The sequence below is a fragment of the Oncorhynchus nerka genome, linkage group LG22 (assembly GCF_034236695.1).
Source record: "Oncorhynchus nerka isolate Pitt River linkage group LG22, Oner_Uvic_2.0, whole genome shotgun sequence".
In the NCBI taxonomy this organism is placed as follows: domain Eukaryota; kingdom Metazoa; phylum Chordata; class Actinopteri; order Salmoniformes; family Salmonidae; genus Oncorhynchus; species Oncorhynchus nerka.
The window spans coordinates 69,502,877-69,528,610 of record NC_088417.1 but is presented as its reverse complement, the minus strand read 5'-3'; the positions used below and the strand labels follow the sequence as shown (position 1 = coordinate 69,528,610).

The following is a 25,734-nucleotide window of genomic DNA, read 5'->3' as shown; positions in this document are numbered from 1 at the left end:
AAACCCCAGAGGAAGCAGCATGCCAGAGGTCATATCTCATGACCAGGAAATAACTAACAGAGGGAGAAATAACACATCAAACACACACAGTCTCATAGCAGGCATTCCAACAATCACTTTCTCCCGACAACATATGATTAGTTTGCTGGTGAAGGGGAAATCAGAGAGAGAGGCTGACACGCGCACATAAGCACACATATAGAAAAGCAAAGGAACACATGAAGATACATCGACGTGCACACGCCCTCACCCGCATGGTTTGCCGTCACGGTGAGGTGATTAATGAGTGCTGTCCAGTGCGTCTGAAATCACACTGAAGGGACTCCGGTTCACCAAACACCAGGAATTCCTCCCGGGAACGTCCAGTAAAGTTAAATATATTATTACACACCAGCAGGAGGGAGGGGAAGAGGAAGTCAGGGGTCCCAAAGAGATGGGGGGGGGGCAGGAGGGGTAGAGAGCTGACAGGAGAGGGATAGAGAGAGAGGGAGGATGGGAGTGAGAGAAGAGAGAGAGGGTGCAACATGTGAGAGTGAGAGAGACACGACGAGAGAGCAGTTATAGAAGAGACAGAAAAGAAGAGAGAGACAGGTGAGAGGGAATGACAGAGAGAGGGAAGGAGACAGAAAAGAGGGGGAGTTGGAGTGGAAAGCAGTCATTTTTACCAATGGGCTGGCCGGCCGGTCTTCTCTTGGCGTCTGTGCTGAAATGATCTGTTGCACAAGCTGGATGAACTGGATTACAATCGTCCTTGGAACAGCTCTCAGGCCCACGGGAGCCCTCCATCCATCCACAGACCAGAGCCAGAACACAGAATACACACATACATATATACATGCATACATACACACACACACTCGTTGCTCTCCTTTCTGGTTTCAATTATAATCTCTTTCTCGTCAGACAAACACACAAAGACATACATGCACACACACCACAGCCTTCCGCTCCTCACCTTCATTAAAATAGATGTATTTCTATTACTACCATGTCCCTCTCCCCACACCCCAACTCTGGCAGCTCTTTACACTCATTTGGCAAACTAAATATGACACTGACAGGCACCATGATCAACACTGTCATCCACACTGACATCTACTTAATGTGATCAAAAACTTTCATTCCCTCCCTATCTCACACGCCAATCTGTGTGGAGGACCTGTCGTGTCTAAGCTGAGCTGTCTGCGAGTCGCGCGGACGGCCGGGTAGAGATATATAATTAATAAGGAGCGGTGTGGGGAACACTAGGTACGTCTTAAAAGCAGCTTCTAACAGAAAGCCCCTTCACTTTAAAGGGTTAGAGTATTTACACAGCCCTCGGTTTCATCAGCCCACCAGGCCTTTACCTCACAGACAACCCTAAAATACGATAGCAGGACGGGACCCTCGTAAAAAGGAGAAAATAAATAAATACTCTGAAGTGCAGAGGAAGCCAATAACATATATGGAATCATGTAGTTACCAAAGAAGTGTTCAACAAATCAAAATATATCTTATATTTGAGATTCTTAAAAGTAGCCACCCTTTACCTTGATGACAGCTTTGCACACGCTTGGCAGTCTCTCAACCAGCTTCACCTGGAATGCTTTTCCAACAGTCTTGAAGGAGTTCCCACATATGCTGAGCACTTGTTGGGTGCTCTTCCTTCACTCTGCGGTTTAACTCATCCCTAACCATCTCAATTGGGTTGAGATCGGGTGATTGTGGAGGCCAAGTCATCTAATGCAGCACTCCATCACTCTCCCGCTTGGTCAAATAGCCCTTACACAGCCTGGAGGTGTGTTGGGTCACCGTCCTGTTGAAAAACAAATGAGAGTCCCACAAAGCGCAAACCAGATGGGATGGCGTATCGCTTCAGAATGCTGTGGTAGCCATGCTGGTTAAGTGTGCCTTGAATTCTAAATAAAATCTGACAATGTCACCAGCAAAGCACCACCTCACCTCCTCCTCCATGCTTCACGGTGGGAACCACACATGCAGAGATCATCTACTACTATCACCTACTCTGCGTCTCACAAAGACACAGGGAATGGAACCAAAAATATAAAAAGGAAAGATTTCCATTGGTCTAATGTCCATTGCTCGTGTTTCTTGGCACAAGCAAGTCTCTTCTTATTAAGCAATTCAACCATGAAGGCCTGATTGACGCAGTCTCCTCTGAACAGTTGATGTTGAGAAGCGTCTGTTACATGAACTCTGAAGCATTTATTTGGGCTGCAATTTCTGAGGCTTGTAATTCTAATGAACTCATCCTCTGCAGCAGAGGTAACTCTTTTCCTTTCCTGTCACGGTCCTCATGAGAGCCAGTTTCATCATAGCGTTTGATGGTTTTTGCAACTGCACTTGAAGAAACCTGCAAAATTCTTAATTTTCCGGATTAACTGACCTTGTCTTAAAGGATCTTCACCTTTTTTTCCAATTTTCACCTCAAATGACATACCCAAATCGAACTGCAATTAGCGCAGGCCCTGAAGCAAGGATATGCACATTCTTGGTACCATATCAAAGTAAACACTTTGAAGTACTCGAGGCGGCGAACAAGCGATTCGGTGGAATTCTCTCTGAGCCTCTTTACTGTGGCGTCCACCATGCTCGATGCTAGGTACAAGGACCGCTACATCGATGCAGACAAGAAACAGCGTTTATGTGAAATGCTACATACACAGCTGGACAAGATAGAAACGGACACAGTAACAGTGTGCACCAAGGAAGAGAGGCCATGGACAGAAAGAGCTGAAACTTCACTGCTTGATGTGTATGATGAAATCCTGGTTGAGACTGAACAAATTAACAACGAAACAGCACAGCAAGTAAGTGAAAGAAATAGGTTTTGATTATGTTTTTCAGGTAATGGGGACATACAGTTGAGGTCAGAAGTTTACATACACTTAGGTTGGAGTCATTAAAACTTGTTTTTCAACCACTCCACAATTTACTTGTTAAGAAACTATAGTTTTGGCAAGTCGGTTTGGACATCTACATTGTGCATGACACAAGTAATTTTTCCAATAATTGTTTACAGGCAGATTATTTCACTTACAATTCACAGAATCACAATTCCAATGGGTCAGAAGTTCACATACACTAAGTTGACTGTGCTTTTAAACAGCTTGGAAAATTCCAGAAAATGATGTCAATTAGCCTATTAGAAGCTTCTTAAGCCCTGACATCATTTGAGTCAATTGGAGGTGTACCTGTGGATGTACTTCAAGGCTTACCTTCAAACTCAGTGCCTCTTTGCTTGACATCATGGGAAAAATCAAAAGAAATCAGACCAAAAGACCTCAGAAAAACATTGTAGACCTCCACAAGTCTGGTTCATCCTTGGGAGCAATTTCCAAATGCCTGAAGGTACCACGTTCATCTGTACAAACAATAGTATGCAAGTATAAACACCAAGGGACCAGGGAGACGTCATACCGCTCAGGAAGGAGACGCGCTCTGTCTCCTAGAGATGAACGAACTTTGGTGCGAAAAGTGCAAATCAATCCCAGAACAACAGCCAAGGACCTTGTGAAGATGCTGGAGGAAAGAGGTACAAAATAATCTATATCCACAATAAAACAAGTCTTATATCGACATAACCTGAAAGGCCGCTCAGCAAGGAAGAAGCCAGTGCTCCAAAACCACCATAAAAAATATTGTACTTTTTGGAGAAATGTCCTCTGGTCTGATGAAACAAAAATAGAACTGTTTGGCCATAATGACCATCGTTATGTTTGTAGGAAAAAGGAGGAGGCTTGCAAGCCGAAGAACACCATCCCAACCATGAAGCACGGGGGTGGCAGCATCATGTTGTGGGGGTGCTTTGCGGCAGGAGGGTCAGGTGCACTTCACAAAATAGATGGCATCATGAAGATGGAAATTATTTGGATATATTGAAGCAACATCTCAAGTCATCAGTCAGGAAGTTAAAGCTTGGTCACAAATGGGTCTTCCAAATGGACAATGACGCTAAGCATACTTCCAAAGTTGTGGCAAAATGGCTTAAGGACAACAAAGTCCAGGTATTGGAGTGGCCATCAAAAAGCCCTGACCTCAATCCTATAGAAAATGTGTGGGCAGAACTGAAAAAGCGTGTGCGAGTAAGGAGGCCTACAAACCCGACTCAGTTACATAAACTCTGTCAGGAGGAATGGGCCAAAATTCACCCAACTTATTGTGGGAAGATGGTGGAAGGGTACCTGAAACGTTTGACCCAAGTTAAACAATTTAAAGGCAATGCTACCAAATACTAATTGAGTGTATGTAAACTTCTGACCCACTGGGAATGTGATGAAAGAAATGAAAGCTGAAATAAATCATTCTCTCTAAGACAGGGAATTTTTACCAGGATTAAATGTCAGGAATTGTGAAAAACTGAGTTTAAATGTATTTGGCTAAGGTGTATGTAAACTTCTGACTTCAACTGTATGTAAATGCCAACAAAATAACTTTTTGGTCAGTGTGGTGTGGTTTGTGTGTGTAACCTTTATTTAAACTAGGCAAGTCAGTTAAGAACAAATTCTTATTTACAATGACGACCCGGACGACGCTGGGCCAATTGTGCTCCGCCCTATGGGACTCCCAATCACAGCCGGATGTGATACAGACTGGATTTGAACCAGGGACTGTAGTGATGCCTCTTGCACTGAGATGCAGTGCCCTAGACCGCTGCGTCCGTTTGTGTGTGTGTTAACTATTTAACTTTACTAGACGGCTTAAAAGGCTGCTAAAATGTTAAATATCGGTTATCGGTCAACAATGTCATATCGGTGCATCCTTACTTTTTTGGTTACTAAATGTTCTGTTTGATGTCTTCACTCTTATTCTACGATGTAGAAAAACCCTTGAATGAGTAGGTGTCTCCAAACTTTTGACGGGTAATGTATATAATTACAACATAAATATATTGGGGATTGGAAATTATGCAGACAATTACATTGATGGAACCCACAATCTTAATGCAATATTAAAACTGATCTACCCCTAAAAAATATATTTAATTGGGTAGGTTCCTTACTATATGTAATTCGTGAGATTTACTAGTTACCTGTCCAAAATTGTAATCAGTAACGTTACTTTTGTATTACCCAAACTCACTAGCATAATCTGATTACTTTCAGTAACTTTTGGACTACTTTCCCCTTAACGCTAAAAAAGCCTGGCCTCTTTGGACCTCTCTTCAGGCCAATGAGGAGTCATCTTGACTCAACATTCTAACATCTAATAAATATATTTAAATGTATGCTATCTGAATACACCAAATGTGCAAATCAACAGTTCTGGTTCACATAGTGGAGTTGGGAGTTAGCCACTCGTAACCATTACTTACATTTAGCTATGTGCAGTCGGCTCGAAGAAAAGAAAAAACGAGAAAAAAAAAATTCCCCAGAAGTTCCCTAGAATGTCTTTAATGTGCGATTTCAAACGCACCAGGACCATAAATGATGTGAGGGCCTGCTTTTTAAAAAACACCTGCTGCCTCGCAACTGTCACGGCTAATGGCACCGGTTACTATATAAATCACAGCGAGCTGTAATTTCCAATATCTGAGAAATGATTACATTGAGCATATGTCAGTGAATGCTATTTTAATGACTGCCACTCTACTCCACTTACATCTCGGGTAAGGAACCATCTTGGAGCAAACGCACTGCTGTAGAAATGTCTCCCTCCCTCGACTCAATACTGGTACACCGTGTATGTAGCCAAGTTATCTTACTCATTGGCATTTATTATTACTTTCTATTATTTCTCTGTTTTCACTCTCTGCATTGTTGGGAAGGTCCCATAAGTAAGCCTTTCACTGTTAGCCTACACCTGTTGTTAACAAAGCATGTGACAAATAAAATCAGATTGGATTCTCTCCCTTCCTGCCCTGCCCTGCTCTCCCCTCCCTCTTTCTCCCCCCCTATTATTTGAATTAGAACCAGAGAGCTGGACCCAGAGGACAGGATCTAAGCAGATTTCTCTATGGGGCTAGCTAGGTGATCTCCCTCTGCAGAAGTGCCTCTTTATTTATCACGGGGAATCTAAACTTCCTCCCAGATGCTGACCTGAAGTGAAACGGACACATGGAACGCTATTTCCAATTTGTGTTCACAATCTTGTGGCAGGGAGTCACAGGCCATATACAGCTGACTACTCCCATGAGTCTTAATGTTAGAGAGAGAGGGGGAGAGAGCACTGACTTTACTGCTAACTTCTTTATCGAGGAAAAATGTACTTCCTACGACTGTGATATGTGGTTGTTAAGATGAACACACTAACTGAAAGTCGCTCTGGACAAGAGCGTCTGCTAAATGACTAAAATGTAAATGTAGAGTGAGACCCGGCCGCTATTGGCATTAAGACAACACAAGTCAGGCCAACAGTTACCCATCGATGAAAAAGCAGTGTAAAATATAATGTACAGATGAACCGAGCCAACTAAGCCACTCCTTTGAGTTAACGATCATAGTTATGGCTTTGAAAGGCGTTCAACTAAGGCAGATGTTTATTATTAACAGCTTTACATGAAAAAGACAAATTTGTCAATTGGTTGTTAAATGGGCTAAAAATAGAAAGGAATGAATCCTAATGGCTGAGGCATTAACAGAGTGATGGTAGAGTAGAGTATAGGCTGGGTGGTGGGTGCCTGAGGCATCAGGGCATTGGACCACTGAGGATGGGGAGCAGCCTGGTCTCACTGGCCCACTCAGCTCATCTTCTTTGGATCACAGGGTAGCAGGGCCAGTCAACCACTTATGCAACTGACCAGTCTGGCACACCAGACAATCCTTCCCTTTCCCCTGGTCTATCCAAAACTCACTAACCCTTTACAGTACTTCCTATTATATTATACTACATCTTTGAGGGGGTAAAATAGTGTGAGAAAGTATTTGCGTGATTGGGTGTGTGTTGTGTGAAAGTCTGCCCGTCTCTAGTCTGTGTCCTGTCATTGAGCAACTATTCTACCCCCTCCCTCCTCTCTCTCCTCTCCTGTCCCGTGGCTGCTATGTGAAACTGAGGGAGGTTCAGCCACCCCTTCCCCTGGTCCCACATGGTCCATGTTAAGGGACGCGAAAGCGGTGAAACCCCGTAACAATAACCTTCTTTTGAGCTGCAGGTCCTGCCGAGCCGAGGCCCTCTTAGAATCTCTCCCTCCCTCCATTCCCTGGCAGTCATAGTTCCACCCCAGCCGCACAACACTATACTTGAGCCACACATTGATGTGTCAATCCCTTCTTAGACGTTTTTCTTTCTTTCTTAAGCCTTCACTTTCATAACGAAACTCAGACAAAAAAAATGGATTCCCTCTTAATAGTCCTAGTAAAAAGGCTGTATGAGGCAGCGCTTAGACTTTTAACGGCCGGGCTCTGGTCTCAATCATACAGTCAGTGGACATCTGGATCGCATCTCCCCATTCTCCCCCATGCAATCAGACACACTAGAGCTATGGAGCTGATGCTGGGCTCGCCCTGCTGCTGCTCTCCACAATGTGGGTGCAACGTGTCGTTACAGCACATTGCATTCTGAGAATGTTTTTAGGGGGTGAAAGCTTCCGAGATTCCAAATAATGGTGCGTTCAAGGTAGGCCTAGTGCCAACAAACATGCAAAGTGGAGTCATCGCCGTTCACCACCTTTCCCTAAAAACTCCTTGCAGTCCCCAAGCGGCCCCATTCATTCATTCCACACTAACTGAGAGGTCTCTAGAGGGCACTCCAGTTCAGCTGTACACAGGTCTGCCTGCTCTTGCTGTGGCAAAATGGCCACCTACATAAAAGCCAAGGTCATCATTATCCGAGACCGCAGGTCCACCGCAACTTGGAGTGGAATATAACAGCAATGCCCTCATTCTACAGGTCAGACACATTTATACATGGCTGGCAGTCAGGAGAACCTAAATGGTTGTTAGACTCCAATTAACAAACACACACACACACACACACACACACACACATCCAGGGATAGGAAAAACATGTCTTACTCGACTATATGATGAACTGTAGGTGGTGCTAAATTTTCACATTTTTAACTAGACTGGCAGAGTGCGATGTGAGATCCACCACACACCACATGTTTGGCCTCCACAGAGGAATCAGTCACACCCCAACTTCACAGTGGGGACACTCCGCTCCATCTAGCTGGGAACAAGCTGTGCTGAGACGTCACTAGCATCTGGAACACACCACTCATAGAGAGTAATACACAGAGAGAGAGAGCGTCACACACCACAAGAGCCAACTGGGGACCAGAGATGCACAGTGAGTGGTGGACTAGTAATGTTTCCCAGACCCTCCAGGAGCATGGCCGGTGTGATGCCTGCATACCTGCTCCTCCATCATCATCACAACAGAGGGTTTCTATACGCGTGCCTTCAGCAATGATCCATCGCAAACCCACCTGCTAATTCTGCCATGCTTTAAAGTTACTGCTCAGGTACCACCTCACTCATCTCTATTCATTGCCCCTTTCCGACACTTTAATCACTCTTTTTGTACACTCACAGCCTCAGACAGGTTACTTTCCATCTTCCCACACATCGTTTGGCCCCGTGTGTAGGGCCCTCTGGGACCGGCAGGCTCATAAACATGGGGAGGGGGAGGTAGAGGGGGTGAGATGTCAAAGTGAAAGGAGCGTTCGGCCCTGCTCAGGGACACCCGAGGGTGATGTGGTGGGGCTGTGAGGCCGGGCTGAGTCCTCCCTCCACCCCTCCTCTGGTTTATTTTCTCTGATGGGCCTGGTGTAAATATCCTGCTTTAAAGCCCTGGGAATGGGAATGCGTACAGTGCAGTCAGGCCCTCCACAGAGGTAGACGTAGTGGGAGAGTAGAGCTGGATGGAGAGCGGGGGAGGAGAGACCCCCAGTGAGCCCCTCCAGCTGCCATGATGACATCACTCAGAGGAGCAGAAGAAGAGATAAGTCGCTGCCAGCTGCAGTGGTCTCTGACACTGCCACACACTCTCACCATCTGCCTGTTTACGTTCAATGGTTTGGATGTATGCCATATGGATGCGTGTGTGGAGGAATGCATGTATTTGTTGACATGACTTCCCCTGTGTCTGACTAACACAATGATGGGCAGTATCCATATGTGTGTGTGTGAGGAAGTACGAGAGAAAGAGAGGAGAGATAAACACACTGGGAACATCTCACCCTGACAGGGTGATACAGTTTAAGCCCAGAACAGCCAACAGAGTTAGATGAAGCATTGGTCAGGGCTTACTGGGTTACTGAGGTACTAATCGGGGTCCAAGAGGCTTGCTGCCTGCCTAGGGAACTGTTAGTTACTATGAGTTAATAAAGGAGTCTCGGGTCTGGCCTTTCTCTCTTTCTTATTCATTCATTGACTATAACAAGGCTGTATGCATTAGCATTTCAAAGGCCAGTCTGCCTGCTGCCCCCTCAACAGCACAGAGCAGAAAACACACTGCCACTCTCTACCCATCTCACTCTGGCCGTTAACATCCACTAACACAGGACTCACAGCTGCTCCTTATACAGGAGGCCTCGTAAAGGGGAACATCACACATCGTATAATATTGTGTGTCTATGAAACACTGGCGATCTCCATCTGCTACATGCAAAGAATATCACTCAATGGAATATGAGGGGTGAAACCAAAGTATTTAGCTGATATGAACAGGTGAGAGCCTTCCTGCCACGGTGGAGAGACTAGAGGCAGTTAAATGTGAGCAAGCTGTGCAGAACCAGAGATCACAGGTTACAACTGTACTGTATGTAGCGTGGCAAGAAGCAATCCAGACAGACTTCTTAGCAGTTGTCACTTACATTTATTATTAATCAATCTAACACTAAAGGGATGAAATATGCCCACATCCTTATCATACCATCACTACAGTGTCTGATTATACCTATTTTCAAAGTGTCTTTGGGTTTTAGAAAATCCTATAAATTATTCATTTTGATACCCATTCTTTATTTTTCTTGATTGAGGGGGGAATGTACAGGAATGTGCACGGAATGTTCAGGAATATAAAGTAATATACGATTGCATACCTGGGAGCATGTGTGTGCATTCCCAAACATGCAATTATCACAAGGCAACAGGAGTTTTGTTAGAAGCTTGATGCATAGTTACCGGATCCAAACAGATCAAAATAATAATTTTAATAAAGTGTCCTTACACTGTAATTGTTGTGCCCAGTACACTATAAATTGGATTTAAACAAGCAGGCTGGTACAGCCCAAAGGCGAGGCCCCAAGAGTGTTATCCTCTCCTTGTGTCCATGGCAACAATATTATCATACATATCCCTACATCTTAAATACCTCTCTCCGTTCATGTACATCTGTATAAATACAGTGTTGATAGAACAGTGCCTAGGTTAGCCCCCGGGGTACAAAATTAATACTGTCGTCTACTACACAGGCCAGGGTGGGTAAAACACACTGGCTGCTTTAGAGGGATTTCCAACAATTTGCTTGGTCATTATGAAAAATAATACTGTCTACTGTCTGGGGTTTATGGAATGGTAAAGAGGAGGACTGTAAAAAAAAGACCTGTGAGTGAACCTCACACGATTTGATATGCTGCATTACAGTGGGCTTAACCTGTCCAAACAGATCTAGATTGGAGGAAGGGTTGTTGTGTGATAGGTCACATGCATCCCTCTGATCCTCACTTTCATGGGTGACTAGGAATCCTCTGCACAAACTAACTACTGTACAGTAAACTAGAGAACACACACGTTGACCTTATTTGGCTCTTCTTATGACCAGGATCACCATGAGCTCTCCAGTCGTTGAACTTTAGAGTTTCTCTCTACTCTACCGCTAAATCGTTGGCTAATAGGAATCCTTAGCTACTGTCATTATGTGGCCCCTGTAAGCCCTTTCTTATGACCAGGAACATGGTATATCGTTGGCTAATAGGAATCCTTGGCATCCATCACCTGGTTACAGCAGGCTTAGCTACTGTCATTATGTGGCCCCTGTAAGCCCTTTCTTATGACCAGGAACACGATATATCGTTGGCTAATAGGAATCCTTGGCATCCATCACCTGGTTACAGCAGGCTTATCTACTGTCATTATGTGGCCCCTGTAAGCCCTTTCTTATGACCAGGAACACGGTATATCGTTGGCTAATAGGAATCCTTGGCATCCATCACCTGGTTACAGCAGGCTTATCTACTGTCATTATGTGGCCCCTGTAAGCCCTTTCTTATGACCAGGAACACGGTATATCGTTGGCTAATAGGAATCCTTGGCATCCATCACCTGGTTACAGCAGGCTTAGCTACTGTCATTATGTGGCCCCTGTAAGCCCTTTCTTATGACCAGGAACACGGTATATCATTGGCTAATAGGAATCCTTGGCATCCATCACCTGGTTACAGCAGGCTTAGCTACTGTCATTATGTGGCCCCTGTAAGCCCTTTCTTATGACCAGGAACACGGTATATCGTCTCCCAAGGTCTATTATTGTGATCATTATATAACAGAGTTAATCTATTGGAGTAGTGACGTGGTGGCTAATCATCACAAAGGAAATTCAACCTGTACTGTTGTACAGTAACAATGAAAAAATGTGTATCTACCAAAACAAATAAAAAGAAAGAAAATAACCAGAGTGTAGGGTCCTTACTCTCGCTCCTTCTCACTGAGCTTGTCTGTGATGGTGTCCTTGATGGAGGAGCGGGAGCCTTTGTGGATGACAGGATACCTGAGAGGGATCTGCAGGAAGCAACTGATCATCAGTACCAAGTGGGCCGTGTAACCCAGGGCAACCGCAACGCTCCCATCATCCTTCGCTGCAGGACAAAACACAACAGAGGTCAGTCAGTCTCTGTTGGACAGGTTTACTGTGAAATGGTCTCATTTTTTCTTACTTTATAAAACCTTTGTTGAACAGATCTGATAATGAAATGCCATGCCTGTTAATCACTTCAATGTGTTTTAATGGGTTATTAATCCAACACATTTTAATGCTACGACTAGAAACTAAAGTTGGTCAAAACGGCAACAACGAGCTAAACAGTCTCAGTGTTTCATCATTTCTTTAGCGCTTCATGAAGCTCCACTTGAAAGCAAGTGATCAGCAACAGTCTGACTGCAATACTCATGTATTTCATACGTGTTTCATATAAGTTCATTACATTGAAATGAAAGATCAAATCGTAACGTGGTAATATAATAAAGACGTCACAAACTGGAAAAAAACTTTGGTAACCAAGTAATCACACCGATGAAAAGCAGGCACATTTACATGGGCAAAGTGTTTTCGAAATGATATAGAGTGGGTTTTGGCGACGGAACACGCAAGAAAACTTCAACTGCTGTAGAAAACCTCATTTACTTAAAAATACTTAATTTATTTCAGAAATGTGCGTGAAAAGCAAAAGCGTCACGTAAAACTATCCCTGCTGGGCTCAATTGCATTTTAGGGGAAAATTAGACGGTTACGGTTTCATTAACATTTCTGACTAGAAAACAGGTCCACCACCTCGCTGAAGTAAAGGAACTGCTTTTTTTGACAGCACATTAAGTTGTTTCAAGTTCTCAACTGCCGAGCAACAGGACATTGCTCCGGGCAAAGTGCTTATACTTTCCAAATCCCCAAATCATAGTGCTTTTGTCTTAATGCTTTGGAATAACAGACCGCTGCCTCAGTAAATAGTTGACTAGGAGCGCTTTGGTGTATAACTAGACGACCCTGAATTATACAATTCTTGTGTCTGCACCTCTGATACCAGCAGATGCCATGAAGCTGACTACCTTTTATAATGCCAATACCTTCCATAAAACTAGTTCTATCCAACAGGAATGTCAGATAAAGGAATCATAAGTATAACTGACATGAACTGGGGCAAATGGAGAACCTTTTAAATCCAAAGTCAAGTATCCTCAGATGAGGGCTGAGTTACCTCCGAGAGAGAGAAAGCACTGGGGGGCTTGTTTCCACCCCATGACCCCTTCTTCTTAGCAGCAAGTCCCCTCTACACTCACCAGCCTCCCCTCCCTTCTCCTCTACCGTCTCCTCCAGTCTCTCATCCAAACTATCCTCTCTCTTCTCTCCCCTCACCTTATCCAGCCTCTCCCATCTCCTGTCCCCAGTCTCCTCCAGCGTCACCCCTCTACCTTCTCCCCTCAGTCTCCCCAGGCAGGGCAGGTTGGATTAGGCTGTGCAGCAGCCCTGACCCCAGTGGCTCACTAATCTACCACATCCTACCCTGCAGACAGCCCTCTCCTGTCTGTGACCCGGCAACAACACAGTTTCAGACATGATCGGCTTAATACTGGGCTGGCCCAGCTCTCAGGTAGGGCCCCACAGAAATCGGAGCAGGGGTGAAGTGCCAAAGGTCAGGCCTCTATGATGGGGTAGTTTCAGGCTGGGTTGCTGTATAGGTGTAGTGGTTAAGGTGGTGTTAGACAGGAACGTCTGACCAGGTAGACCCTCCTCCTCACCTCCTATAGACCTCTGTCCCTCTCACTCTCTGTTCTACTACAGAGCCACACCACATGCAAGGAGGAGGACGGGAGGACAGGACAGGTTGGAGGGAGGTTGTGAGTGGGTTAGGACTCCCCCTGTAGGCCTCTCCATCTCCTACTGCGATGCCACAGCACATGCCTCGTGGTTTACTCACTAGATATCTACCACCCCCGAGGGGTGAGACAGACGCACACCTCCACAGGGGATGGGAATCCACTCACCGCTGCAAATACAAAACGACGAGCCATCAGGATGAGGAAGAGGGGGAGGCTGCTGCAGACAAGGAAATGGGGGACTGGAGATCGAGGCAGCGTTGGGGTAGGTCGGGGGATAGCAATGGAGGGGTATTAAAAGAAGGCACACTGGTGAAACCTGGCTCTCATTAGTCCCCCTGCCTCAACCCCCTCAACTCCACTTCCCCCTCCATCAAGTCTTTGAAGTCGTGCTTCCCTGGCTGAGAAAGCCAAATCAGATTATCCACAACACATACGGGTGGACATGGAGGGAATTAGGTGAATAACACTTTCCAAATGTAAGCCCCTCTTGAATCATCATCTTATTCAGACCTTTGCCGTGTAAACGCACACAAACACAATGCCAAATCCTCATCTGCTGCCTTTAAAACACCCACAGTAAATGACAGACTTACGACATACAGTACTTTGCAGATTATACTACTCAGTATTCATAAATACACAGAAATGGTGGGCTGAACTTACAGACCAGCAGAGTGGTGTGACAAACTCAGAGAGAGAGTCCCTTTATCAGTCTCATCCCTCTCACCCATGGGTCCGGTCCTTATAAAGTAGCTGGGCAGCAGAATTCACAGACTTCAGAGGTCAAATACACAGGAAGCCATTTCCACATTCTTGGATGATGGGGAGCACTCTGTGGGTCCTGGGCCTGCTTCCATTAACAAAAGGTTGCTACCAGGGAGTATGGTGAAACCTTTCCGGTGTAACTACTCTGACTCTGCATCAAGGTATTACATCTAGCCCACCAGCCACTACTTCTAAAAGACTTGTCATTGTACCTCAGAGCAGATATTGTTCTGTGTCCCAATTTGCACTCTATCCCCATTCCCTATATACTGTAGTGCCCCCCAAAAACTATAGTGCACAATACATAGGGAATAGGGTGCCATTTGGGACTCAACTATAGAGTCCCAATTACGGGAGAGGATCAGTCAGAGCATCAGCTTAAAGGGATCCACTGATATCACACAAACCTCAGACGGAGTACAGGCTCACATTTACTACATGTGGATGGTGATGTGGAACCAAAAGAGAGGTCAGAAGTTTTAACCTTCAATAAAAGGAAGCAGATGCACCCTGCTTTATGAGTGTCTCTGTGTCACTCCAAACCCTTCCGTTTCCCGTTGAAATAGATATGTTACCTTGGAAATCCTCCGAGTTGGGCAGCTTCACTCCACAGATGACATAATCGGATTGATTAGCCTGCAGGGAAATTAAACAAGTTTTATGAGAATGAGAATCCAAGAACCAACAATTCCATATTCAGAAAACAACAGAGAAAACAGAGAGAGAGGAAAGGGAAAAGCTTCGGGAGCAAAAAGGGCCCTCTCCTTAGAAATGGTATTTTAATGACCACTGAGTATTTAAGCTGTTCAGCTCCGTCGCAGAACATTTCAGATTGAAACTTTAACCGATTTCAAAACACAGGGAATGTAAGTGGTTGGCCACTCCAAAGACTAATAAGGGCTGAGAAAACATTTCTCCCCAAGCTTTTCTCACTCAAGGTTTTCTCTCTTGTTCGCCATCGTTGTCATGCCATATAGCTGACTACAGCCAATACTGTGTAGTATATTGACCAGGCTCATTTCTAGCATTACTCAGGAGGAGGTTACTCACGGCCGTGGTGACCACGTCGATGGGGTAGATGTAGGACAGCTCAGAGAGGAGCTGACGACAGCGGAAGGTGAGCTGAGCGTTGGACTTGAGGAACAGCTCTCTGGGGAGACAGACACAGAGACAGTCACTTGATGACTCAGTCAGACTCACTGCCTTACTGAGCAACACAAAGAGGACAGTAACAGAGGAGGAGGAAGAGAACAGAGGGAGGACTGGTGACAGAAAAGAGAAGCAACTGGATCAAATAGACAGGGATATAGAGAGGCAGGAGGATAGAAAGGGGGAAATGACAGAAAATGGGTATAAGGGAACGATGAGGAGGTGATGAAGAGGGAAGGGGGGGATGGGGAGAGAGAAGGAGAAGGTACTGTACAATACAGTATTATACACTGAGTGTATGAAACATTAGGAACACATGCTCTTTCCATGACATAGACTGACCAGGTGAAAGATACAATATGATCCCTTATTGTCACTTGTTAAATGCCCTTCAAATCAGTGTCGATGAACGGGAGGAGACAGGTTAATTATGGATTTTTAAGCCTTAACACAACTGAGACATGGCTTGTGTACAGTATGTGTGACACTCAGAGGCTGAATGGGCAAGACAAAAGATGTAAGTGCCTTTGAACAGGGAATGGTAGTAGGTGCCAGGTACACCGGTTAAAGTGTGTCAAGACTGCAATGCTGCTGGGTTTTCCCGTGTGTTTCAAAAATAGTCCACCACTCAAAGGACATCCAGACAACTTGACAACTGTGGGAAGCATTAGAGTCAACATGGGCCAGTATCCCTGTGGAACGCTTGACACCTTGTAGAGTCAACATGGGCCAGTATCCCTGTGGAACGCTTGACACCTTGTAGAGTCAACATGGGCCAGTATCCCTGTGGAACGCTTGACACCTTGTAGAGTCAACATGGGCCAGTAGCCCTGTGGAACGCTTGACACCTTGTAGAGTCAACATGGGCCAGTATCCCTGTGGAACACTTGACACCTTGCAGAGTCAACATGGGCCAGTATCCCTGTGGAACGCTTGACACCTTGTAGAGTCAACATGGGCCAGTATCCCTGTGGAACGCTTGACACCTTATAGAGTCAACATGGGCCAGTATCCCTGTGGAACGCTTGACACCTTATAGAGTCAACATGGGCCAGTATCCCTGTGGAACGCTTGACACCTTGTAGAGTCAACATGGGCCAGTATCCCTGTGGAACACTTGACACCTTGTAGAGTCAACATGGGCCAGCATCCCTGTGGAACACTTGACACCTTGTAGAGTCCATGCCCAGGCGAACTGAGGCTGTTCAAGGGCAAAAGAACAACTCAAGGAAGGTGTTCTTAATGTTTGGTATACCCAGTCTATATGAATAATATGAGAGAGAAAAACAACAAGAGTGTGGATGGGGAAAGAGTAAAGCTTGGGAGGGAGAGAGAGAGGGTGCAGGTAGGGGGATAGGGAGGTGGAGTGAGGGATGGATGGAGGGTAGCTAGGGTGTCAGTTAGTTATGAGGGGTGACGGTGCCTTCATTAGAAACTGAGGTTGAAGAGAACAGCAAGGGTGTGTTTGTCTTGGCCCAGACCTGGACGAGGAGACCTAATGGCTCAGCTCTGAATCATCTCCACAGTAATTGTAATAGCAACTCAATTATCATAACTGCCAAATTACCAGCCACTCTTTTCCCCCCCGGGACAGGTCCAAAAATCACCACCACAGGCCCCTTAGACCAGCCCTGGGCTGTTCCATTAGCAGACTTGGGGGGGGGGACAACCCATGAGCCTGACCTGCCTAGGTGAGAAGAGGAAACGTCTGGAATAATGTTTGCTTTCTTATGTCCACCTCTTGACAGCTACTGGAGTCTGACTTCAGACAAGTCAGAGAACTCAAAAGTGTGTGTGTGTAAATATATACAGTATGGCCTATGTGTACATTGTGTGTGAGAACATGTGTGACTGTGTGTCCCCCCCCCATTCAACAATTTAAACCAGCACTTGGGGAGTAGAGTTTTGTGGATAATGGCCCATCATTTCAGACAGATGAAAAGGTGTTGGGAGAAAATGATCATTGGATATGAACAGCCTTTCCTCCATGCTCCTCGTCACCCCATTCTGCTCTGCCTGTGGTCGGCCTCCTGCCTTGGCCCTCACCATTACACAGTTGGAAATCCCTGGTCTTACTGTGGAGGCTTTGTAGATTCAGAAGATCCAGATGATTACCATGTTAATCATTTGATCCTTCCTTCATAGAAACCTCACATCTCAGTCCAGCAGGCTTTCTCTTATCTGTTCTGGTTAAGCCCAGATGCAAGACCCTCAATTCCCACATCAAACCCAAAACCATCAAAGACAGACACATTTCCAGAAACCTGGTTATTACATGAACTCAGCAACTCTCCCTAACAAACACTTCTTTTTCGCCCAATGAACTTTAAATACACTTTTCTTTCCAGGGGTGGATGTTAGGCAGATGCATGAGTGTCAAAATACATTTCCTTGGTTACATGATGGGTTTCTTTGCCCGGCCAGCTATAACTAGTGTGTTTACTGTAGCAGTGCTGTTGCTTCTGCTCTGTCTTGGCCCCATCACTGCCAGGTACCCAGCCAAACAAACTCTGTACCAGGGTGCACCCCTGCAGGCCAAGGCAAACACATCAGACTGGTCTTTGACACAATCTGCTTATTCTCTCTAGGGCTAAAAACACAAATAGGCAGCGCCGAGCCAACACCCCCTCTTTGTAAGCAGAATGTAATCTCCCCACAGCATTTAGAACCATTGACAGCATATTAGAACACACCATTCTGTGGGGCCTAGGTAATTTCTAGCAGATGGCGCAGTGAACCAACGGGATGGAGCGCGGGTGCGAGTGTGTGTCTGTGTGTGTGCGCGAGTGTGTGCATGGATAAATAAATGCTTCAATTACAGGTTGACACGTACCTTTTGGCAGTGCATTCTTTATGTTGCTCTGTTAACGACTCCCTCTCCATCCCCAGACTGTGGTGTTTGGTGGAGAACGCTTCCTCTAGGGAGAGATAAGGGGGATATGAGAGAGAGAGAGAGAGAGAGAGAGATAAGGGGGATATGAGAGAGAGAGAGAGAGAGATAAGGGGGATATGAGAGAGAGAGAGAGAGAGATAAGGGGGATATGAGAGAGAGAGAGAGAGAGAGAGAGAGAGGAGAGAGAGAGAGAGAGAGAGGAGAGAGGAGAGAGAGAGAAAAGAGAGAGAGAGAGGAGAGAGAGAGGGGAATATGAGAAGACAGAGAGATGGAAAGAAAGGGAGAGATGAATATGACCGAGAAAGAGAGTGATAGCGAGAGACGTGAAAGTAAGAGGGAGAGAGAGAAAGAAAGAGAAAGGGAGGTGGTAAATTACCAGGTGTGTTCTGTTCTGGTAAATTACCAGGTGTGTTCTGTTCTGGTAAATTACCAGGTGTGTTCTGTTCTGGTAAATTACCAGGTGTGTTCTGTTCTGGTAAATTACCAGGTGTGTTCTGTTCTGGTAAATTTACACAGGTGTCTGGGCGTGTTTCTTGATTGCCTTCCACATTAAACACTGGAAACATCACACGGTTACTTTGGTCAGGAAAAAAACATTTCCTTCCGACTCACATAAAACCACTACACATGAATAATGATGGTAGGATTTGTTTGACTTTTGTAGTCAAATAAAGTCAAATAAATAAAAGCATTTAGATAAGGAAGAGTGATTACAGATTTAACAGCGATACGGATGAACCTAGGCATATTAAAACCACAGTCCAAACTCTGCACCTGGAACAATGTATGATGGGACAAAGAGTTTTGGACTAAATTAACAAGCATGAGTTTGTGTGTTAATAGAAAACACTTAACTTTGGTGCCACATGGCATAAACATCTCCACCTGAACAAATATGATCTGGCTATCAGACATCAGTACCAACTCAATCTTCTCCCAACCATCCCATCTCATGTACCTTGCTGTTGACAGGCTGAATAGAGAATGGATAAGAGAGGCTAAGAGAGGCTCCAATACACACTCGTCTTGACACACAGCTAAAACCCAGCTGGTTCAAATGAACCTCTCTTCCACTGCATGTTACCTGTCAAAGCTGGTCTGCCCAGACAAAGTCCAAAGAGGAGGTGGAGGAGAGGATAGATGGGGGTTGCAAGGAGAAAGACAGAAGGGGAGGTTCGGGTGCCAGGGCCAAATCTTCATCAGATTAGGGATGACAAGAAAGATACTGTTTGGGATTGGGCAGATTAGTCAGCCCGTTTGGTTTAAACGATGTCTCGAAAACAGTGTTCAAAAGGTCCCCCTTCGCCTGCATAGGCCCTGAGCTTTCCTAGGCTTTTATGTAACCCCCCCCCCACCCCCATCCCTGTCGCCAACGCATCAAAGCCTCTGCCGCCAAACTAAAACAAATGGAGACACGAGTGTGTAAAAATGTGTGTGTGTGTGTGTGTGTGTGTGTGTGTGTGTGTGTAGAAGGCTATGGTGCCATGTTTAGCTACGTCACACAGCTTTAGAGATGTTATTCTTTCACCGCCCTCCAATGTTGTTGTGTTCTCTCCTCAGAGACAAAATAATAATATCCACCATGTCACAAGCGGAAAAACTCCCACACGTCCTAATATAAGGAGCTACCTCTTTCCATCTCAGTATAAAGGAAAGTGAAATAGAGAGAGTGAGAGGAACATGTGTGTGTGTGTGTGAGGAGAGGGAGAGAGAGTAAAGAGAGAAAGTGGGAGGGAGAGAGCGAGAGCAAAGGAAAGCTGAAGATACAAGGGGATAAAAGCATGAAACAAGGACAGGTTGTGTTACTGTGTAACGATGGAGGAAGTGACTGAGCTGTGACCCGTGTTGGTACGAGACAGAAAGCCATGAAACATCACAGGATGTCTCCCCTTTAATAAGATGTGGGGGGGGGGGGGTGGCGAGAAGAGAGAGAAGAGAGAGAGAGACAGAGCGAGAGAGAGAGAGGAGTACTGCAGTTGAAGAGAGGAAAAACTATTGAGAGAGGGTAGAGGGAGAAAGAGAAATGCAATGAATCACAGTGAGAAAGGTCTCTCTGGTTGGTCCTATTATATCTCCTCTAGGCCCAGGTCCAGTTATACCACTCTATCACTCATTAGTAAGATAGTCACCCTCCCTCACTGAACATGGCCACTGTGCAGCTGAGGGAGCTGTTGACTGTGGGTGTAATGGTGCTAGGTTTAGTGTGGGGACCAGAGTGCTGAGCTAAGTCCAGTGTGTTGATGTGATAGACACCCCCACATCTCTCGCCACTTTAAAAAACCTTGACTCTTAACTCTGGGTTACTAACTCTGCCACTGTTTATTGGCCTTCAGTCGCCTCGGTGGGAAGGCAGAAAGTGAAAATAACTGTAAATAACCACGATAAAGACTTTTTACTGCCCTAATTTATAACGTCTGCTCAAGGTGGTAGAGGGGAATATTAGGCGAGAGGAAATTGTGACAAGAAAAAAGGAACCAGAGGAAGAGTAGTGTTGACGCCATGACTGAACATTAAGCAGAAGGCTGTGTGGGTTAAGGTTAAAATAATGCTCCGTCTTCTCTGGGCTTTGTCTCGGTGAAGAATCCCAGCTCTCCTCAAGCCTCTTACACAAACATACACAAACACAGGCATTCACATGAATATGCACACACACAAACATGCACACACACACAACCAACACAGGGCCAACAGGGCCAGGGATGCAGCCCACCATCATAGCAAATGAGCGGCCATTGGACAGCCATTCGTTAACCTGTCATCAAGATGATCCCTGGCCCTGGGACTGCCCTATCAGCTGGAAGTTCACACACTGTCAGGAGTGGCTAAGTGTAGCACACACACACACCCCCACACACAAACACCCACCCACAAACACACAAACACCCACCCACACACAAACACCCACCCACACACAAACACCCACCCAGTGAGAGCCGGCTGGCGTCTGCCAGCTTCCTAGCATTCCTCACATGCCTGCACCCTCACAAACACCCCTGTAGGTACTGTATATTTGGGTTTGACCCCCATTTGTTTTGACAGTAAAGGGGATCGTCTGAAAAAACGCAATTTCACAGAAAGGAATGAGGACCGGAAACAGACAGAGCAAATGTGATATGATTCTAAAGACTGCATTCACATACTGTCTAGCCTAGTGGGCAGCATGGGACGAGGGCAGCATGGGACGAGGGCAGCATGGGACGAGGGCAGCATGGGACGAGGGCAGCATGGGACGTGGGCAGCATGGGACGTGGGCAGCATGGGACGAGGGACAGATCAGAGACCCTGGTCCTCCTTGTTCACTGAGGTGAGTCAGTTGACCAGGTCTCTTACTATGGAAACCATACATATCTAACCGAATCTTGTCCACTGCCAGGTACTTTTCCTTCTGTGTTTAAATAAACACGTGTCCTCTTAGCACAAAAGGGGCGGCAGCGTAGCCTAGTGATTAGAGCGTTGGACTAGTAACCGAAAGGTTGCAAGATCGAATCCCCGAGCTGACAAGGTACAAATCTGTCGTTCTGCCCCTGAACAAGGCAGTTAACCCACTGTTCCGAGGCCATCATGGAAAATAAGAATTTGTTCTTAGCTGACTTGCCTAGTTAAATAAAGGTAAAATTAAAAAATAAAAAGACATTCTTAATCCAGCAGTGGTCTGAGTGGTGACAGAGGATTAAGGGCCATTTGTCAGGATGGGGACACAAACACAACCCATACCCTGACCCCTCCAGGTAGTTGTGTGTGTGTGTGTGTGTGTGTGTGTGTGTGTGTGAGTGAGAGAGCCTGGAGGTTATGAACACAGTGTGTGCAGGGATGCTGGGCTGCGGTCCAGACAACCAGTCAAATCAATAACACAAGCCATTTTAGGGAGAACCAAACCACCATGGCTTCCTGCCCTTTGGCCAAACACAGAACCTGGATCCATCAGAGACTTCGTCCCCCCAGTCCTCTTTGAACACACCCTACCATACCCTGCTGTTAAACAACACTGCCCACCCCACCCTGCTGTTAAACAAATACAATAACAGACTGGTCAGAGAAAACAGGAGAGGAAGAAGGAGGGAGACGGAGAGAGGGACACGGATGGGTCTGCCAGAAGTGAAAGCTTTGAAAGTCACTCAGACACAAGGAGTGGAGGGACAACATGATCTGGCCCCAGGTCCCCCAAAAAATTGAAGCTCATTCGATGTGCCTTCTCTAATTGCTCATATTCCTCCTATGACTAGCAGGTGCCATTCTTTATGAAAGGTTGATAACACACCTCACAGTCACAAAAAGTATGAATGCATTTACTACGTATAGGACAGCTGCGTACATACTTACAAGATGTGATTCACTTAATTATCTAAGCCACCTGGATCATCCAATATATCTACAGGAAAAGAGCCAAGACATTAATATCAATGCCATACAAGTATATATGTATTGTTCTGTGCATGTGTGAACCGGTCTGTGCGTGTGCATGTGTGAACCGGTCTGTGCGTGTGCATGTGTGAACCGGTCTGTGCGTGTGCATGTGTGAACCGGTCTGTGCGTGTGCATGTGTGAACCGGTCTGTGCGTGTGCATGTGTGAACCGGTCTGTGCGTGTGCATGTGTGAACCGGTCTGTGCGTGTGCATGTGTGAACCGGTCTGTGCCCATCATGGTGGTGGTGTTGAATATGAACTCTGCTAGGGTTTTTATTTCCCTGCGGACATAACGGATATGGAGCAGTAAACATGCTAGTAAAACAAACCCACCCATCCCAGACATGATACAGCCGGCAGTTCTTCTGTTCTTGAACCCATATAATTGACTCAGCGACGCCATAAAACGCTAACGGGTTACATTACCGGCCCTGGTAGAACAACTTGTCTGGCCAGCACAGAAAAGCTTCTGTCTGAGAGTGTCGCACGGCCAGGGGGAAAACTGTCACTGTAGTGGAGTGACTCAAGAGACTCCAGCCGGTCAACAGTGAAAGAGGTTTCCTGTGTGTGAGGTGCTGTACTGTACTGTACTGTAATGTAATGGTCTGGAGAGGAACATGCCGTAAAATAAGTAGTCCAACAACAGCAGTTGGCTGACCTTCAGCATACCAGTCTCGTAGGATCTATCAGAGGTAGTGCACTACACAGAATACTAGGGTGCCGTTGAGGGCAACCCCAGTGTAAGGTACATAACAGGAGTACAATCCCATATGGACGCCAGTCCCCACACTATATGCAATTTGAAATTGTAATATCTCGTTGCTTGGAAATGCCAGTCAATTGTGTCCAACTCCAAATACCCCTTACCTTTCTTCTGAAGCTGTGCTCTCTCCTTCTGCCGCATGTCTGTCTCCCGGCCCAGCACCTTCCTCTGTCTCTCCAGCTCACCTCGTAGCATCCCGAGACGCATCTGCATACACTCCCGCTCCTTCTTCTGCAGAGAGAGAGCGAAGAAAGGAGAGAGAGGTGGAGAGGAGAAAATGAAGAATAAACCGAGAGAGAGTGAGAAAGAAAGAAATAGAAAGAGTATATATGTTTCACCACAGCAAGAGCTTTTCATTATTCCAGCTCAACAGCATATCCCCATTCGGTCTCTCAGAACAAGCCACACAATCTAGGGCCAATCCCATAACAAACTCATTCAATACGCCTCTCATAACCCATTATACACTGTCAATACTGGATGGATGAAGACAAGTGGGGCCTCAAACAAGGTCTTTCAAAGGAACCCCTCCAGAAATTGGAGATCCTCATAAAGGGCAAAAGCGAGTTAACCCCTTCATGTCCATAACGGAAATATATCATTTCCTTTGGTACACTTGTTCTCTGAGCTTACTGATGGACAAATCTGGAAAATGATTCTTCAATTGGCCAAAGTGTTTGTCTAAAATACAAGTTTGACACTGTACTATATTTAGTCTTTGGACATATTTTATGAACGTGAATTCATGTGAATACATGTTCAAATGATCAGATCTTAATAATTTGTGGTAAAAACACAAACGTACGTGGACACCCCTTAAAAATGAGTGGATTTGGCTATTTCAGCCACACCCGTTGCCGGCCGGTGTATAAAATCGAGCACATAGACATCTCTATAGACAAACATTGGCAGTAGAATGGCCTTACTGAAGAGCTCAGTGAGTTTCAACGTGGTACCGTCATGCCACCTTTCCATCAAGTCAGTTCGTCAGATGTCTGCCCTGCTAGAGCTGCCCCGGTCAACTGTAAGTGCTGTTATTGTGAGGTGGAAACGTATAGGAGCAACAACTGCTCAGCCGCGAAGTAGTAGGCAACACAAGCTCACAGAACGGGACCGCCGAGTGCTGAAGCGCGTAAAAATCATCTGTCCTCGGTTGCACCACTCAAAACCAAGTTCCAAACTGCCAATGGAAGTAATGTCAGCACTGTTTGTCAGGAGCTTCATGAAATGGGTTTCCATGGCCAAGCAGCGGCACAAAAACATAAGATCACCATGCACAATGCCAAGTGTCAGCTGGAGTGGTGTAAAGCTCGCCGCCATTGAACTTGGCAACGCGTTCTCTGGGGTGATGAATCACGCTTCACCATCTGGCAGTCCGACGAGTGAATCGGGGTTTGGCGGATGCCAGGAGAACGCTATCTGCCGCAATGCATTGTGGCAACTGTAAGGTTTGGTGGAGGAGGAATAATGGTCTAGGGCTGTTTTTCATGGTTTGGGATGGGCCCTTAGTTCCAGTGAAGGGAAATCTTAATGCACCAGCAAACAATTACATTTGAGTGATTCTGTGCTTGCAACCAGTTTGCGGAAGGCCCTTTCTTGTTTCAGCAAGACAATGCCCCCGTGGGCAAAGCGAGGTCCATACAGAAATAGTTTGTCGAGATCGGTGTGGAGGAACTTGACTGGCCTGCACAGTGCCCTGACCTCAACCCAATCGAACACCTTTGGGATGAATCAGAACGCCGACTGCAAGCCAGGCCTAATCGCCCAACATCAGTGCCCGACCTCACTAATCCTCGTGGCTGAATGGAAGTCCTCGCTGCATTGTTCCAACATCCAGTGGAAAGCCTTCCCAGAAGAGTGGGGGGAGCCAACTCCATATTGAACGCCCATGATTTTGGAATGAGATGTTCGACGAGCAGGTGTCCACATACTTCTGGTCATGTATTGTGTATGTGTGTGTGTGTGTGTGTGTCAAAACTATGATTATATTTGAGATTCTTCAAAGTGGCTCTTGGCATTCTCTTGGCATTCTCTTAACCAGATTCATGAGGTAGTCAGTCACCTGGAATGCATTTCAATTAACAGGTGTGCCTTGTTAAAAGTTCATTTGTGGAATTTATTTCCTTCGGAATGCATTTGAGCCAATCAGTTGTGTTGTGACAAGGTAGGGGTGGTATACAGAAGATAGTCCTATTTGGTAAAAGACAAAGTCTATATTATGGCAAGAACAGCTCAAATGAGCAAAGAGAAACAACAGTCCATCATTACTTTAAGACATGAAGGTC

The 25,734-nt window shown here is 45.8% G+C and overlaps 1 protein-coding gene across 1 annotated transcript in view; it reads right to left on the bottom strand.

Moving 5' to 3' along the window:
- Window positions 1-25,734, bottom strand: part of LOC115105565 (UV radiation resistance-associated gene protein-like) — a 149,293-nt gene that overhangs the window by 65,780 nt on the left and 57,779 nt on the right. The window contains exons 8-12 of the mRNA XM_029627747.2: window positions 23,554-23,680; window positions 18,223-18,307; window positions 15,291-15,390; window positions 14,816-14,876; window positions 11,575-11,740 (exon numbers count right to left, since the gene is read on the bottom strand). Of these exons, the coding sequence (XP_029483607.2) occupies window positions 11,575-11,740; window positions 14,816-14,876; window positions 15,291-15,390; window positions 18,223-18,307; window positions 23,554-23,680 (539 nt within the window). The remainder of the gene's footprint in view (window positions 1-11,574; window positions 11,741-14,815; window positions 14,877-15,290; window positions 15,391-18,222; window positions 18,308-23,553; window positions 23,681-25,734) is intronic.